This window comes from Ostrea edulis, chromosome 5 (genome assembly GCF_947568905.1).
Source record: "Ostrea edulis chromosome 5, xbOstEdul1.1, whole genome shotgun sequence".
In the NCBI taxonomy this organism is placed as follows: Eukaryota; Metazoa; Mollusca; class Bivalvia; order Ostreida; family Ostreidae; genus Ostrea; species Ostrea edulis.
Window position 1 is genome coordinate 88,484,950 of NC_079168.1, and position 19,078 is coordinate 88,504,027.

Genomic DNA, 19,078 nt, shown 5'->3' on the forward strand with positions numbered 1-19,078 from the left:
TTCGTCTAAGGATAAGAGCTATGCGTGAGGAAGATAATCCTTAATTTTGAAATGAATTTCTAAATTATATAACAGCAATTAAATATACATCCGTATTTTCAAGCTAGTAACGAAGTACTTAGCTACTGGGCTGTAGAGACCCTCGGGGACTAACGTACAGTCCACCAGCAGAGGCCTCGACCCAGGGGTCATAATGTAAAACTTAATATGGTACCAATTTTGATGCACCAGATGTGCATTTTGACAAATAATGTCTCTTCAGTGATGCTCAACTGAAATGTTTGAAATCCGAAATAACTGTATTTAAAGAGGATATCCCTCTGTCAATGTTTAACCTGTATGGAGAGAAATACAGGTGCCCTTTTGACAGGTTGGATCAGAGACCTCCCATTCCAGAACTATGATCTGGGTCAATTATTTTAGTTGATCAGTTGTGCAAAATATTTCTCTATATGATTGATATTGCCCCTCCCTCAAAGCCCCAGAAACTCTGATCAAGGGGCCATGAATTCCCTAATTTTGATAGAGATCTGTAAGTAGATTTTTTACATTTGATGTTTCAGATCACAACATATACTTTGGAATCATTTTAATTTGTGGGGGCCAATGTTTGGGGGTAAGCAAAATTTTGCTGATTCATGGGGACATAATTTTGTGGGTAAGCGATACGATGTCACTAGGAGAGATAACTCTACTCGGTTTAAAAAAATGTTTTAGGACACATACATTTGTGGGTAAGAGTGGCCATGAAATCCACAAACATCAATCCCCCACGAACAATGATGACTCCACATTAATACACCATGCCTAGTGAATAAGGTGCTCTAAAAAGACCTTACATTCATATATATATATATATACACTCCACGAACAACAGCTGATTTCATTTAAATTTATCTGGATTTTTATATCATTCCTTTTATTAAGCCTTAAGATTGATTAGCAAATAACAACTAGGGCACTTTGTCATTTCAAAACTATCAGGTCTACATTAAAACCTCTTTAAAGAATAAAAAGAACACCAATACACTAATACTCGATCATACATGGAGAAATGAACCCAAAATAATGTGGTCTTAAGATTAGAACTCAATGCTTCAACTAGCTGCAGAACTACGTATGGCTCTCTGAACAAATATCTGATCTATGCTTCAACTTATCATGTATAGCCATTCAGGAAACATGACAAAATTGTAAGGATTTGAAAATTTAAATAAGCATTGCATGCTAATTAGAGAATGGTATTTTTTTTTTTTTTAAAAAGAAGGAAATTTCATGGGTTTTGGGTATTGTTTCCATTTATTAATTCATATTGACAGAATCCTTATGAAGAAATACATTTATGCATTTTTTTTTAATAAATTTGTGGAGTGCAGACCCAGAAACAACAAATACATGTAAAAGGCAAATTTATCTGCAGGATTTCACTTTCTGTAATAAGTGCCTTATTGTGTGACTAAATTTTGATCAACACATTTCAAAAGTGTGAGGCATGTGAATGTTCAGTGATTTTTCCATCCTATATCACGAGTATACTATCTAACATCAGATTGTCTGAAAGAAAGTGGGATTTATAATCATTTTTTTATGTTCCTTATACATTGAGATTCCTGTAAAAATCATAAAAGCTCACTTTCTCACATGACTGAGGGAAGAAGAAGAATTCACACTAAAACAATGTCTCCCTTCTGAAAAGGGGATTGAGATATAATAATAATTTTGTAATTATACAATTTTCAAGTTTTCTGCAAAATTGGTCACATCACCGTAATCATCTCTCAATACCACATCTTCCCAAAATGAAATTTTTAAACAAGAGGCCCAAGGGCCACATCGCTCACCTGAGTTACCTTGGCCCATATCTGAAGACTTTCTATATATATTTGCATGTAAAACCTTTGTCTGTATTGTGGCCCCAACCTATCCCCGGAAGCCATCATTTTAACAGACTTGAATCTGCACTATGTCAGGAAGCTTTTATGTAAATCTCAGCTCCTCTGGCTCATTGGTTCTTGAGAAGATGATTTTTAAACATTTTCCCTATATATTTCTATAAAACTTTGACCCCCTATTGTGGCCTTAATCTACCCCCGGGGCCATGATTTGAACAAACTTGAATCTGCACTATGTCAGGAAGCTTTCATGTAAATCTCAGCTCTTCTGGCTCATTGGCTCTTGAGAAGAAGATTTTTAAAGATTTTCCATATATATATTTCCATGTAAAACTTTGATCACCTATTGTGGCCTCAATCTACCCCTGGGGGCCATGATTTGAGCAAACTTGAATCTGTACCATGTCAGGAAGCTTTCATATAAATTTCAGCTCTTCTGGTTCATTGGTTCTTGAGAAGATTTTTCAACAATTTCCCTATATATTTCTAAGTAAAACTTTGAATCCCCATTGTGGCCCCTAACTACCCCCAGGGCCATGATTTGAACAAACTTGAATCTGCACTATGTCAGGAAGTTTTCATGAAAATTTCAGCTCCTCTGGCCCATTGGTTCTTGAGAAGATTTTGAAATGACCCAACCCTATTTTTGCATTTTTGTGATTATCTCTCCTTTGAAGGGGGCATGGCCCTTCATTTGAACAAACTTGAAAGCCCTTTACCCAAGGATGCTTTTAGCTAAGTTTGGGTATAATTGGCCCAGTGGTTCTTGAGAAGAAGATAAAAATGTGAAAAGTTTACAATGACGCCAACGCCGAAGACAGACAACGGACAAATTTTGATCAGAAAAGCTCACTTGAGCCTTCGGCTCAGGTGATCTAACAAGAGCAACGCCAACGTGGCATAATACACCCGTAGATTTTGCTCAAGGAAAACATATTTTAGTGGGATTCATATTTTAGTGAAGTTAGCACTGTCCTCTGTGAGCTAATTCATTATTATGCTTGTAGAAATGGATATCACGATATAAAGAGGGATAGCCTTAGAATGCGCTACTTCATAAATATGCTAACGGTTCGGTTTGTATCCTGCCCACAAGGTTTTCCTAATAAGTGATACTACGACCTTGACCTTGAAAAACAAAAAGGCACCTTCCTCTCATCATGATTATCAAATATACCAAGTTATAATATCCTGGAGCTTACGGTTCGGTTTGTATCCTGCCCACAAGGTTTTCCTAAAAAGTGATACTACGATCTTGACCTTGAAAAACAATAGGCATCTTCCTCTCATCATGGTGATCAAATATACCAAGTTATAATATCCTGGAGCTTACGGTTCGATTTTTATCCTGCCCACAAGGTTTTCCTAATAAGTGATACTACGACCTTGACCTTGAAAAACAATAGGCATCTTCCTCTCATCATGGTGATCAAATGTACCAAGTTGTAAAGTCCTAGGGCTTATGGTTCAGTCTGTATCCTGCCCACAAGGTCCGGACAGACAGATGGACAGACAGACGGACGACGCCATACCATAATACGTCCCGTCTTCGACGGGTGTATAAAAATGGATTTCAAACTAATAATTACTGGCATTTTTGTGCAACAGATTATCTGGTACCTGAAAATTGGTACCAAATATACCCAAAGTTTGGTACAATGTGTTTCCATCTCAATGCCTTTAACCTTTTACATTTGATCTTTAAACTTATCAGTGCATCTTTGTGAAATCGACCTCAGTTAGTAATTTAGTAGTTTTCAGGCTAACGGTGACCATTTGGTTTTCTACCCTCATCTTCCAATATCCAAGGACTGCACACTTACTAGAGATACACCAGAGTTGAATATTTACCCAAAAGTATAGATGAATCAATTTTTCTTTTAAAAGAGAGATGGTAAAAAGGACCACAAGCTACAGCTGAAGTGGGGAGGTTCTTTTCTTTTTTGCTGCCTTGGTGTCTAAAACTGACAACAATTATGTAATGATCTATCTACTTTCTGATTAATCTTTGAACAGATCAAGTTACAATTTCAAGTAGTACCAATGTTACAAGTTTTACGTTTTCTGGACCAAGTGTATAAATATGCATGAGCGCTTTAGATGACAAGGACTCAGATGTACTAAGATTCTCCAATGCAAATATTCTCATGACCATTCTCAACTAGGATACCAGATCTGATTATTTTAAGAATAACTACCAAATAATATCAGAATTTCATTTATTGCAAACATTTTAGAACAAGTATATACAGTATTAGTAAAGAATGATAAATTAATAGCACTTGAATAGCAACCACATACATGTAGTAACAAAGTAATGATGAACAAGCATGCATGTACGTAAACTCTATTAGCACTGTTTTATATATCTAAAGAAATACTAACCTCAGAAAGACTTCACAAGCTACATAAACACAATGACTATACCAGCACAAGAGACAATTATAAGAGCATGTACATAACCTCTATTAGCACTGTTTTATATATCAGACAACACACATAAATCAAAAGCACTTGTTAACACTGGACATCTTCCTCTTGCTGATCCCTAATGACCGTCTGCTTCTGTTCCTCTTGTTGGAGAACCATTTCTTCACCTGCTCCTCCTTGATTCCTCCTCTCACGGCTAGATCCTGGATGACATCGGATGATGGGTATGGGTGATCGAGATGACTGTAGTACCACTGCTCCAGAAGCTGAACGGCCTTCTGGGATAGTGATGGTCTGGTGCGTAGGTTGTTCTGGTTGCAGGTCTGGTGCTGTGCTGTGGTGGTCATGTTGATGGTTGATGACTGCTGAGGTAGATTGTCCTCCAGGAACTGTAGACTGCTCTCCACTCGGTCCATGATGCGATGATGGATGGTGGTGTAGTGTTGGTTGATGCTCTCTTGGATGTGGTGGGACTGGTTGGAGTTCTGGTGAAGGGCACAGTAGCGATCAGTCTCCACTTGGGCACTCTGGTATTTGAAGAACGATGTCAGGTCATTCATCTGCTGAGGATGGAAGGGACGAAGGCTGTCAAGTCTCTGCAGAAGCTGTCGTTCACGGCTGGCAGTGGACATCTCAGGTTGAACGGACTTGATGAGCACAGACGGAGTGTAGGAACTGGCCTCCGAGCGGAAGATGGACTGAAGAGCACTGAAGATTTCGTTGGATGAGATGATGTTGTCACTGAAGATCTTCTGTGGTACTGGAGGTGGAAGACACTCAAGAGCAAGCTGGAGATCAGAGTGAAGTTCATTATCTGGAGATTTCTCTGGTGTGGGTTGATCGCTGATGAGGGAAGCCAGGCTCTCATCAAATTTGGTCTCTGCTTTGCTGGTGTCGATGTCATTCCGGCTGGAAGATGAGATTATGATGTCAGGAGATTTCTCTGGTGTGGCTTTGTCACTGATGAGGGAAGCCAGGAACTCATCAAATCCGGTCTCTACTTTGCTGGTGTCGATGTCATTCTGGCTGGAGGATGAGATGGTGTTGTCTGGAGATTTCTCTGGTGTGGGTTTGTTGCTGATAAGGGAAGCCAGGCACTCATCAAATCTGGTCTCTGCTTTGCTGGTGTCGATGTCATTCTGGCTGGAGGATGAGATGATGTTGTCGGGAGATTTCTCTGGTGTGGATTTGTTGCTGACAAGGGAGGTAAGGCACTCATCAAATCTGGTCTTTCCTTTGCTGGTGTCGATATCATTCTGGTTGGAGGTGGTGAGAGGCTGAGGTGTGGCTGGGGAATCGTCAAAGATGGTGGCCTTGATGATGTCCTTCAGCGTGGTATCAAAGTTGATCTCGATGTGGGGTGAAGAAGCACGATCAGCCATGATGAATCACGATATACACAACACAAAGCACTAACACCTAAACACACTAAATCACAAAATCACTCAACACAACATATACACTACTACTTACAATGTACAGACAATATGACTGCAGGTAAGCAACACAGAAAGAACACAAATTTACAATAAAAAAGGGAATGAATTCAAAAGATGCAAAATGTAGAATTTATGAATCCAAACAATTAGGCAATCTATAAGATATCAACTCTGATAGCTTACACTGGATCACATTCAGTGAATACTTCGGGCTCAGCTTCCAGAGGCTTTTTGTAGACCTCAAATTCTTCTACAAATCAGCTTGGACTGCAAACAAAGCTGTTCATTGGTTGTATGGTCCTATGCAGCTGTGATTGGTGGATGAATCCAACCATTTAACAAGCTAAGTGATGATTGGTTGCTTTTGCAGTATTGACAACACCCTTGTTGGGCCTAGCTATCAGCTTGGGGTCATTAGAGATAGCTTGGGTGTGGTCACCTTGTGGTATGGGGATCAAAGAAATCCGATGACTCTAATTAATCATAATTAATATACAGTCCTTCCCTGATCAAAGGGACAACCCAGTTTCTGATTGATCATTAGAGGTCCCCTCCAAGGGATGAAAGTGACTAGCTGATCTATAAAAGGTCATAATTAACACCCACTAAAAAATTACTGGTAGATCAAAGTGATAAGCTGATCATGGATCACACTTTCTTTAAACAAATACCTCTTGGATTAAAGTGAGAACTGAGAAGGAGGTCTTTGGTTATTCATAATACAGGTGGGATCCAAGAAAAGAGGTTTATAGATAACTGGTCAATACCTGGTAACAGAGTACCTGGGACCCCTTATGAATATAAAACCTGGTAACAGAGTACCTGGGAACCCTAATGAATATACTGTGGGGGGGATTTTCTGTATCTTTTTGTATACATTCTGTAAACACATTTATTTTGGGGAAAAAGATGAAGATTTACAAGTATTCATTTTTGAGAAGGAGAGTGAATTAGGAAAAGATAAGGTTCCCTCTGGTCCTCTGGGTATCAAAGTTCTAATTACCATATTTGTTAGAAATGAATTTTTGGGATTCATGATAATATGAGTATTAGGTAGAATACAAGAGGCCCAAGGGCCACATTGCTCACCTGAGTCACCTTGGCTCATATTTAAAGATTTTCCCTATATATTTATATGCAAAACTTTGATTCCCCCTTGTGACCCCATCCTACCCTAGGGGCCATGATTTTAATAAACTGAAATGTGAAATATGTCAGAAAGCTTTCATGTAAATATCACCTTTTCTGGCTCAGTGGTTCTTGAGAGGAAGATTTTTCCTATATATTTGTATGTAAAACTTTGATCCCCTATTGTGGCCCCATCCAATCCCTGGGGGCCATGATTTTAACGAACTTGAATCTGCATTATGTCAGGAAGCTTTCGTGTAAATCTCAGCTTTTCTGGCTCAGTGATTCTTCAGAGGATTTTTAAAGATTTATCTTATATATTTGTATGTAAAACTTTGATCCCCTATTGTGGCCCATCCAACCCCCGGGGGCCATAATTTCAACAAACTTGAATCTGCATTATGTCAGGAAGCTTTCATGTAAATCTCAGCTTTTCTGGCTAAGCGGTTCTTGAAAAGAAGATTTTTAAAGATTTATCCTATATATTAGTATGTAAAACTTTGATCCCCTATTGTGGTCCCATCCAACCCCCAGGGGCCATGATTTTAACAAACTTGAATCTGCACTATGTCAGGAAGCTTTCATGTAAATTTCAGCTTTTCTGGCTCAGTGGTTCTTGAGAAGAAGATTTTTAAATGACCCAACCTTATTTTTGTATTTTTGTGATTATCTCCCCTTTGAAAGGGACATGGCCCTTCATTTGAATAAACTTGAAAGCCCTTTACCCAAGGATGCTTTGTAGCAAGTTTGGTTGAAATTGGCTCAGCAGTTCTTGAGAAGAAGTCGAAAATGTGAAAAGTTTCAACGTCGACAATAGACAAATTTTGATCAGAAAAGCTCACTCGAGACTTTGGCTCAGGTGAGCTAATAAAAAAACAACCACAAATGCTCAACTGTTTTTCAGTGCCTCTAGTTGTATAAATATAAGACTTTAACCAAAGAAAAGGGTATTTTGAATACCCTTGCTTTTCTTAAGAATTTCATGTGAAATGTCAAAAACTTATTACCAACCATTCAAAAGTTATGGCCAAGGTTAAAATTTTCAAAAGTAGGTCAAACTAAAGTAAAGGTCACAAGGTCTAAAATTTTGGTATCAAAAAGAAAGGTCTTGTCACAAGGTACACACACGTGAAATATGAAAGCCCTATCACCATCGATTCAAAAGTTATGGTCAAGGTTAAATTTTTTAGGATAGAGATAGACCAAAAAACTACATGCTTTTGAATCTCTGACTATGAAGGTCATAAAAATAGCTTTTCTAATCCTTTACCATACCAATCAGATGGGTTACGGATAGACATTAGAGTATAACAGAGATAAAACTGAGGTCTCTATAACTGTAATGTTACTATCAGGAGTTTAATGTCTCTTTCCCCATTTGCTAAATATTTGAAACTTATTTTTTGGTTAAAAAGCTCTAATATGGTACATGGTGAAACAGGACATTTTCCTGTATATATTATTGTGTATACTAGAATGATTTCTTATTGGGCCAAATTAACATCAAGTCATGAACACAAGATTGTAAATATTCTTTACAGTGTACTATAATGGCACAAATAAAAATTCCATGGTTATAAATGTCAGGTGAGCTACAAACACGGCCACCACCACATACAGTTCAGGTGAGCTAGGCATACTCATCATTATACAGCTCAGATGAGCTAGATATACTCATTATATACAGCTCAGGTGAGCTAGATATACTCATTATATACAGCTCAGGTGAGCTAGATATACTCATCATTATACAGCTCAGGTGAGCTAGATATACTCATTATATACAGCTCAGGTGAGCTAGACATATTCATTATATACAGCTCAGGTGAGCTAGATATACTCATCATTATACAGCTCAGGTGAGCCACAGACACATGGCCAACATTGTCTGCACATAATTACAAGACAGCTAGCTAGGCCACAGTGGGAGGATAAGCTGCATGTAACGAAATTTCTAGTCAATCCCTACCTCTGTCAGCATAGAATTCTCCTTCAGCATATATGTCATAATACATGACCCCATTAGCCTCGACCGGTGCATTCCAGTGAACTCGGATTGTTCTGGCACCTACTACCTCGGCGTTCATCACAATGTACCCAATGGGCGGAGCTTCCATCGTCCGCCCCCGGACCATCCCGCTGGATCCACACCCCCGGACTGTACAGGCCGACACTCTGACCGTCTGGAGGCTGTAAGGGGTCAGGTTTTCTAGGGTGTAGGAGCGTGTCAATCCACTGTAAACTTTGACTTCATTATGGTACAGATGGTAGGATATTATGTTACCTAAATAAATTACAGTATAAATGACAGCTGTTTGAAGAGATGGTAGGATATTATGTTACCTAAATAAATTATAGTATAAATGACAGCTGTTTGAAGAGATGGTAGGATAGTATGTAATATAACATCATAAATTCTCAAGTGCTTAAAGGGGCAATATATCGAGTGAGCACTGTATATCTATCAACAATTGCTTCAGTAAAGTTACACACATAGAGGAAATGTCATCATAAGTTACACACATAGAAGACATGTAATCATAAGTTACACACACATAGAGGACATGTAATCATAAGTTACACACATAGAGGACATGTAATCATAAGTTACACACATAGAGGACATGTAATCATAAGTTACACACATAGAGGACATGTAATCATAAGTTACACACATAGAGGACATGTAATCATAAGTTACACACATAGAAGACATGTAATCATAAGTTACACACATAGAGGACATGTAATCATAAGTTACACACACATAGAGGACATGTAATCATAAGTTACACACATAGAGGACATGTAATCATAAGTTACACACATAGAGGACATGTAATCATAATTTCCTTTCTACTTCAGGGTTTTCACTTTTCAGAGAGATACTATAATAGCAATGTCTAAAATGCAAACAATATGTTGCCTTGTACAAAACAGCACACACAGAAGCAACAGATGAGAGGAAATACAGAGGAGGGTGCTTACCATTGGGGAGTCCTGGTATATCCCACGTTATGAGGAGAGAGTGGGGGGAGGGAGAGGAGATCTCTGGGTCAGGCACTCGTTCTGGAGCACTCTCTTCTGTAGTTACAGTGCTGGCCTTACTAAGAGTACAACCTCCCAGGGTACAGGCCTACAAGAAAACAATTTCTGAAAGTACAACCTCCCAGGATACAGGCCTACAAGAAAACAATTTCTGAAAGTACAACCTCCCAGGATACAGGCCTACAAGAAAACAATTTCTGAAAGTACAACCTCCCAGGGTACAGGCCTACAGGAAAATAATTTCTGAAAGTACAACCTCCCAGGGTACAGGCCTACAAGAAAACAATTTCTGAAAGGGAGGTAAGCCATCGCGAATATAACAAATGAATGCAGGTATCTTTACAGATAAATTCTGTTAAACTAATGGAATGCAAATTCAATGCCAATCGCTGCCTTTATTTTCATAGACTGTGACCAAAGATTATGTATCATGTTTAATGTAGAAAAATGACTTGTCAATCAGCATTTCATTACACATCCTTAAAAACTTCAATATAATACATCTGTATCCAAAACAGACATGGATACAAGAAGACCCACTTACACCAGCTCTAATAAAGTACTGCGTGCCCGCCTCCAGGTCTGGAATAATGTAATCGGTGAAAAAATCGGAGTTGTTGTATACCACCTGGCCCACACTTGAGTTGTCCGTGGAAACGTACAGAAGGTATCGCTGCAGAACTCCATTTAACTGGCCTGGTTCACTCCACCTAGCCTCCACTCGTGTGTTACCTAAAGTTATGTTACAAAAAATTATTGAGAGGGCAATTTTTTAAAAAGCATTAAACATAATAATATACTTTATCTTTTCATAGTCTCTTGATATTAATTCAATTAAGAGACTTATTTACATATCTATACATGAAGTTTGTCGGTTTTTTGAGCTCACCAAGGACAACAAGAGAGGGGGCCTCCATAAATGAAGGAGAGAGTTGAGCAGTACTGAGGGTGGTAGTTGGTCCGTCAGTACACCCCACTCTGGTACAGGCTCGTACAGTTATCTGGTAACCTGTGTACACCTGAGAATAGACAGAAAGTCAAAACTCAATGTCATCTAAAAAAAATCCTGGGACCTGAGTTTTCACAGGTACATACCCTTACAGCAATGATGCATGCATACAATAACCTATAAAGTATATGTATTTGTATACAATACCCCAGACCCAATTATGTACATGCACTTGCAAGCATAATACTGTTACACAATGGGTTAATGCTATTTGATAATGATAATGGATTTACAATGTATTGCATGCTGAAGATGTTGTCTATAACTGTTATGTACTGGGAGGTCTGTGATGTGGTTTGTCTATAACTGTTATGTACTGGGAGGTCTGTGATGTGGTTTGTCTATAACTGTTATGTACTGGGAGGTCTGTGATGTGGTTTGTCTATAACTGTTATGTACTGGGAGGTCTGTGATGTGGTTTGTCTATAACTGTTATGTAATGGGAGGTCTGTGATATGGTTTGTCTATAACTGTTATGTACTGGGAGGTCTGTGATGTGGTTTGTCTATAACTGTTATGTAATGGGAGGTCTGTGATGTGGTTTGTCTATAACTGTTATGTACTGGGAGGTCTGTGATGTGGTTTGTCTATAACTGTTATGTACTGGGAGGTCTGTGATGTGGTTTACCTGGAGTCCTGTGATGTTAAAGAAGTAGCCTCCTCCACTGTACACTTCCACTCCATCTTTATACAGGAAGTAACCTGTCACGATGCCATTGGGCATGCCCGGTGTCTTCCACTTGACAAGCAGGTAAGATGTGCCTGCTTCTGCTGTAGGTGCAAATACTTCCCCTGGAGCTAATGTAGATTCATCAAATGTTTAATGTAGATTCATCAAATGTTTAATGTAGATTCATCAAATGTTTAATGTAGAATGATCAAATGTTTAATGTAGATTCATCAAATGTTTAATGTAGAATGATCAAATGTTTGATGTAGAATGATCAAATGTTTAGTGTAGATTCATCAAATGTTTAATGTAGATTCATCAAATATTTAATGTAGATTCATCAAATGTTTAATGTATATTCATCCAATGTTTAATGTAGATTCATCCAATGTTTAATGTAGATTCATCACATGTAGAGTTAATATATTCAGTGCATTTCTTTTGAGGATGCTGTCTGTTTTCTGCTCTCTTTTTTTATGGGGGGTAAAACTAACCTTCTTCAAACGTAGTGATGGAGACTCCGTCCGTGCTTTCTGTACAGCCCCCGCCTGTACAGATGGCAATCTTGACTGTGTAGTTGGTGTGCGGTATTGCTGTAGTGATACGACCTGTAAAACATTTTAATCCTGAAATGCTCCTCGATATCAGGACAAACATTCATTAGACAGTTAACTTTTCTAACCATCCTGTGTAAATAGATTAAAAAGCTACTGACAGGACAGGCAAATAGACTGTGTTATACCACTGTAGACAGCTGTGTCAGTGAAGACGGTCTCCACCGGTGCTTCCTGCGGTTTGTCTCTGTTGTAGGCTTGCAATACGTACTGCGACAGGAGCCCCGCTGAAGACTGGGGAGGATACCAAGAAGCTGAGATCTCAAACCCACTCAGGACCTTCACATTGTAAGGGGACCTTACTCCAATAGGGGCTGTAAAATAGTACAACATATCAAACCCGCTCAGGACCTTCACATTGTAAGGGAACCTTAATCCAATCGGGGCTGTAAAATAGTACAAAATATCAAACCCCCTCAGGACCTTCACATTGTAAGGGGACTTACTCCAATAGGGGCTGTAAAATTCTGAAATGAAAGTGCTTAAATTTTCCTAGTGTCTATGCAGCACTTCTTGTCAAAGAACTGAAAATTGATTATTACCCAACTGGAAACAAAACATGTTTTAATTTTTATTTATTTTTTAAAAACCACTTAATATTTACCTCCTTCTTTAGTTTTGCCATAGACCCATGGACTAAGTCCTGTACCAGCATCATTACTAGCAAGTACGCGATACAGATAGTCTGAAACAAATTAACCACATATAATCACCACATATGTAATACCCATCGTTCAATAAAGAACAGCATGGCCACTCAGCAGGGACCCTGTCTACTGTTTCAGTGTAACAGTCATCATCTCACTAATTCAGTGTAACTGTCATCATCTCACTAATTCAGTGTCTTTCAGAAACCATTAGTACAAATGACTTTAAAGTAAGGTTCATTTTACAAGACTGTTATACATAACCATTGTATCGTATACAATTTTGATATTTCAATTATAGTTCAGCCTTTCTCATTGGTTATGATATTGCCATAAAATTTCTAGTTACTGAATAGGGGGAAAATAACTCGCGGTGAAATTAGCTATATTTGATACCAGAATATTCATGAATATTGTGTATAGTCATTCAATAATATTTACAATTCAATTATTTTTGCCTTCCATATCTTGACCAATTGTATTGATAGCCATTTCCTCATGAATTCGATGCAGATGTGAACAATGAAAACAAGAGGTACTGTGAGCAATGCTCACTAAGAATACCCCCCGCTTACCCCAATCTCCCAAAGGGTGTTGGTAATAGGTATAAACTACCTCTTTTCTGAGTGTAAAAAACAAATGGCATGACAAACCAAACCATATTGCTACTTCGATGTCCAGTGCGCATGACCTTTGACCTTTTGACCCCAAAATCGATAGGGAACATCTTCATCCCATGGGTAGTCCATATGTATGATATGGTGACTGTAGGTGGAAAGGATAACGCTTTAGAGCCCGGAAACCATATTGCTACTTCAATGTCCAGTGCGCTTGACCTTTGACCTTTTGACCCCAAAATCGATAGGGATCATCTTCATCCCATGGGTAGTCCATATATATGATATGGTGACGGTAGGTGGAAAGGATAATGCTTTAGAGCCCGGAAACCATTGCGTCTACAGACGGACGGACAGACGGACGGACGGACAGACACAGACGGACAACCCGATTCCAGTATACCCCCCACCCCCCAACAACTTGTTGCGGGGGGTATAACTATAGGGCTCTCCATTATGGACAAATGGACAGAGCGAAAACTGTTATGAACAGAGAGGAATCTTTAGGACTCTACTGTAGACAGACATAGCGAAAACTATAGAGCCCTCTAAGAACGGAGCAAGAACTTTAAGGCTCTCACTGCTCAATGACAAAAGAATGATTAACCTGTGTGATTTGTAAGACTGAATTACAACGGAACTTGAACATGAATTCTGCTCACCAGAGTATGGCTGCAGGTCATTGTCTATGAACTCTCTCTCTGTCCCATTGAATACATTTCCTACAATATCGCGCTTACACGAGTCGTCTGGCAAATTAAAGGGGGTACATCCATCCATGTTGACATTCTCCAAATTCTGTAAATGCTCGATGACATTTAAGGGGAAGTTGATATAATAGGGGTAAAACATGGTTATCACAATGCTTGCAATGCAACCTCCAAAACCTAGAAAAGAAAACATTCAGTGATTGACAAGTATTATTTTCTGCAGGACTAGCTGTTATCATTACTATAGTCCTAAATTGGTTGATATATATATATAGAGTATTTCATCACAGTTTTTATATCACACAGACAGTCACACTCAAGAACTGATGTAAATTAAAATGTGTTTGTGACACCCCCCACCCAAATTCCAAGGTCAAATTCATAAGGTCTTTTCAGGTGAGCTAATAATTTAGAATTCTTTTATAGGTAAGTTTCAACACATCACAGCAAAATGTGATGAATTTTTACAGTTTTCAAAGAGGGCTTATCTGTAGATATCTGATCTATCTAAATATTCTCTCAGCATCAGTTATAGTTCTGCAGCTATGGACCGACCTGAATTGTTAATTTATATCCAAAGTTCTGCAGCTATGGACTGACCTGACTATTGTTCATTATATCCAAAGTTAGATATAACCGATGTTGAACTAGATACATATAAAGTTACAGAGGATTTATTTTTAGTTCAATATGAGTTCAATATAAGTGGAGTAGACTGTATTGGAACAAAAAGAATTGGTTGGTATACTCATGAGGTTTACAAGCTTGTCTGCATAAATGAACTGAACCCCTGTTCTGATGCCCTGGGGAGTAATGTCTTGGTACAAACCTTCCAGAGGAATATTTAGGTCATGCCTCTTTATAAATTGCTGTGCCTCGGACATCTCTGGGATTCCCCCCATGAAGAGTTCACCTGATGTTGACACTACCAAAACGTGCGACGAATTCCCTGCTGTCTCATGTCCGTATCCATCAATCACAATTGTTGCTTCCTGGCCATTTTTCACTACCGTCACACGATACCAATTTCCGTCACAGAGTTTGAGATTAGGACGCTGAAAGGTCACGCCCCCAGTAGCGACTCCGTTGGAAAACTCGAAATACAGACTATTCTGAATGAGGGCTATGTAGAAGTATATCCCTTCCCCACCTCGGGCAAAAAACAGTACGCCACTCGCAAGGTCTGTCCGGAAGTTGAACTTCAAGGTGGATTTATTGTGGATTTGCCAAACAGAGCTTAACATGGACAGATAACCTTATAACAAAAATGCAAAACTTGGGTTAAAATGTATTCAACAACAAAAAATCGTTTACACACCATATATATTTTGCATTAGGTGACTAAGTACTTTTCAGAAAAATTTTCCTACCCTGACCCATAAAATGAACCCCTGGCTCCAGGTTAATTGGACAACCCTCCCAGTTCAGAAAGGTCAGCTCATTTGCCTTGGCGTCTGCCCAGTCCAAAGTCTTCCATACTTCCTTTGGGTACATTTGTTGTAGGATCTGAATGTCTTTCATGCAGCCTTGGAAGGACTGTCGAGTTACCTTAATTCGGTTGTCCTGGTCTTCCCGCCGGATGATGAAATCAGCAGGCAATCCCCCCACATAAACCCCAGTGCTGGGACCAATCACAGTTCCCATAGTACAGAGGCTCTGTCGGGTGCCTGTCACACATCAATCAACAATTACTCATCTTCTTGGCAAATCTAATGATATCTTTCAAGTAATTCAATGACAGTATAAATTGTTTATCCAGAATGGTTACCAACTGGTTCTTATATTATCTGAGAGTCTCAAAACTCACTTGTAGAGTCCTCCTAAACAAATCATTACTTTGTTTTGCTTAAACAATTTACCTATTACATCTGCTATGATATATTTTAAAGAATTACTTTGAGGTTCTAATCAGTATCAATGCTTAGCATGCAGATTGTCTTGTGTCATGCCACCTTCACAATGTCAAGGCCACACAAATATGTAACCTTTCTGTCAAAGGTTACATATTCACAAAGACCAAACATTGTGAATATGATGTCATACATGCATGCTGGTAATCTTCATTTTGGCCATGAATTTCTTATTTCAAACAAAAAAAAGTTCACACAAAAAGATCACTACTGTACTGATTACAATTTCTACATGCAGATGTATCATTTCACCTGTATCAAACCTAATCAACAATTTCAAATCTTCAAAAGTCACCAAAATATTCTGAATCAATATCACTCCTATCAAACTTGTTTCTGAAAATTTCCAAACAATGGCCATCATTTACAGTCCCTGAAACATTCTACTTTACCATTTTTCCGTTCGCTCACCGTTCGTTCACCGTTTGCTCAGCATGCATTCACCGTTCGCTCAGTGTGCGTTCACCGTTCGCTCAGCGTGCGTTCACCGTGCACTCTCCGTTCACAGTTTTGCGTTCAGCGTGCGCTCACCGTTCGTTCATCGTTCAGTCTTAATTTTCATTGTCATTCAGAACACCATAGTGAAAGGACCAATCTTGATAGCAAGGGGAAAATAAAAATTGAACGTGTGCGTAAGAGTGGAAGGAGACTTTCTTACTATTTAGCATTTACAAGTTTAGGCAAAAGCACAAATTATTATAATTATTTTGCATTGCTTGAAATGAGTTTTAAACAAGTCACCCCTCCCATACTTTGAAAAATAAAAACAAACGATGCTACATAATGTACATTTACCGTATGTACGTGTCAGAATGTGAAATTGATATAGCTATTTTACGCCTATATTTATGAAAGACATTGTCAATAAACTGATATTTACTACTCTTGCCAAATTTGAAACTTTTGTAACATTTGTCCTTAATGCAAAGATGTAATTGTTTATCTTGTACGTTTCTGCATTAGCCTTTAAATGTTATACAAATATTGCTCGATCGAACTACAATCTATGGTCACATTAATAATAAAAATAGTAAGTTTTGTACTTACATGTGCATAAATTCTAGGATTATTTCCTAGGGTCGATGTAGCTGCGACAAATGAATGACACAAAATGTAAGTAGGAATATTTAATACTGTTAGGAGTGTTGACACAGGGTATACTGTCCGTATTGTTTGTTTACTGCATCTATCTTGACTCCTTTTGGGGGTGTTTGTTAATTACGGGTATCCCAAACGATTTTGAAGCCATACCTGAAAACCTGTGAATTCTGGATGTCGCTACACATGTAGACTATAGTGTTTTCCTTTTCACATGCATTGTATATATATTATACCCATGAATTAAATGTATCTGTACATGTAATGGTACACACAATGTACATACGAAATTTCCTTTTGTTTGTGTATGACTTTTGCATGTATTAATGTACAATTTGCAATAATTTCATGAAATATATACATGTATACTCGGTACTTGCACAAAAATATATTACATTGAATATATCCAAAACTTTCAAATATGCTGTATCACGATTCCGGTTTATTTCATTTTTTATTAATTTTTTATTAATTGATGAAATATACATGTACATATATTTTATTACTTGATTATGAAATAAGTAAAATCCCAGGGAAAAAACCGAAACATTCCGAGTAAATAGATCATTTTGCGTTCAGCGTGCGCTCAGCGTTCGTTCATCGTTCACTTTGCGCTCTGCGTTCGCTCACCATTCACCAAATTGCGTTCACCATTCACTCTGCGTTCGTTCACCGTTCGCTCCGCGTTCGTTCACCGTGCGTTCAGCGTTCGCTCACCGTGCGTTCAGCGTTCACTCACCGTGCGTTCGCCGTTCAAGTGGGAAAGAAGAACATTTCAGGGACTGTAACTATAATAAATAAACTTTACTGATCTAGGTCACAGACTTACACATACAAATGGCCATCATTTAACTATAATAAATAAACTTTACTGATCTAGGCCACAGACTTACACATACAAATGGCCATCATTTAACTATAATAAATAAACTTTACTGATCTAGGCCACAGACTTACACATACAAATGACCATCATTTAACTATAATAAATAAACTTTACTGATCTAGGTCACAGACTTACACATACAAATGGCCATCATTTAACTATAATAAATAAACTTTACTGATCTAGGTCACAGACTTACACATACAAATGGCCATCATTTAACTATAATAAATAAACTTTACTGATCTAGGTCACAGACTTACACATACAAATGGCCATCATTTAACTATAATAAATAAACTTTACTGATCTAGGCCACAGACTTACACATACAAATGGCCATCATTTAACTATAATAAATAAACTTTACTGATCTAGGCCACAGACTTTAACACATACAAATGACCATCATTTAACTATAATAAATAAACTTTACTGATCTAGGCCACAGACTTTAACACATACAAATGGCCATCATTTAACTATAATAAATAAACTTTACTGATCTAGGCCACAGAGTTTAACACATACAAATGGCCATCATTTAACTATAATAAATAAACTTTACTGATCTAGGCCACAGACTTTAACACATACAAATGGCCATCATTTAACTATAATAAATAAACTTTACTGATCTAGGCCACAGACTTTAACACATACAAATGGCCATCATTTAACTATAATAAATGAACTTTACTGATCTAGGCCACAGACTTTAACACATACAAATGGCCATCATTTAACTATAATAAATAAACTTTACTGATCTAGGCCACAGACTTACACATACAAATGACCATCATTTAACTATAATAAATAAACTTTACTGATCTAGGCCACAGACTTACACATACAAATGACCATCATTTAACTATAATAAATAAACTTTACTGATCTAGGCCACAGACTTTAACACATACAAATGACCATCATTTAACTATAATAAATGAACTTTACTGATCTAGGCCACAGATTTA

The 19,078-nt window shown here is 38.0% G+C and overlaps 1 protein-coding gene across 1 annotated transcript in view; it reads right to left on the reverse strand.

Annotated features, from left to right (window-relative positions):
- The window catches only part of LOC125649417 (usherin-like), a 170,648-nt gene that overhangs the window by 122,596 nt on the left and 28,974 nt on the right, over positions 1–19,078 (reverse strand). The window contains exons 23-33 of the mRNA XM_056166208.1: positions 15,575–15,871; positions 15,034–15,459; positions 14,157–14,381; positions 12,835–12,915; positions 12,359–12,544; positions 12,111–12,224; positions 11,575–11,744; positions 10,827–10,956; positions 10,482–10,669; positions 9,878–10,025; positions 8,859–9,173 (exon numbers count right to left, since the gene is read on the reverse strand). Of these exons, the coding sequence (XP_056022183.1) occupies positions 8,859–9,173; positions 9,878–10,025; positions 10,482–10,669; positions 10,827–10,956; positions 11,575–11,744; positions 12,111–12,224; positions 12,359–12,544; positions 12,835–12,915; positions 14,157–14,381; positions 15,034–15,459; positions 15,575–15,871 (2,280 nt within the window). The remainder of the gene's footprint in view (positions 1–8,858; positions 9,174–9,877; positions 10,026–10,481; positions 10,670–10,826; positions 10,957–11,574; positions 11,745–12,110; positions 12,225–12,358; positions 12,545–12,834; positions 12,916–14,156; positions 14,382–15,033; positions 15,460–15,574; positions 15,872–19,078) is intronic.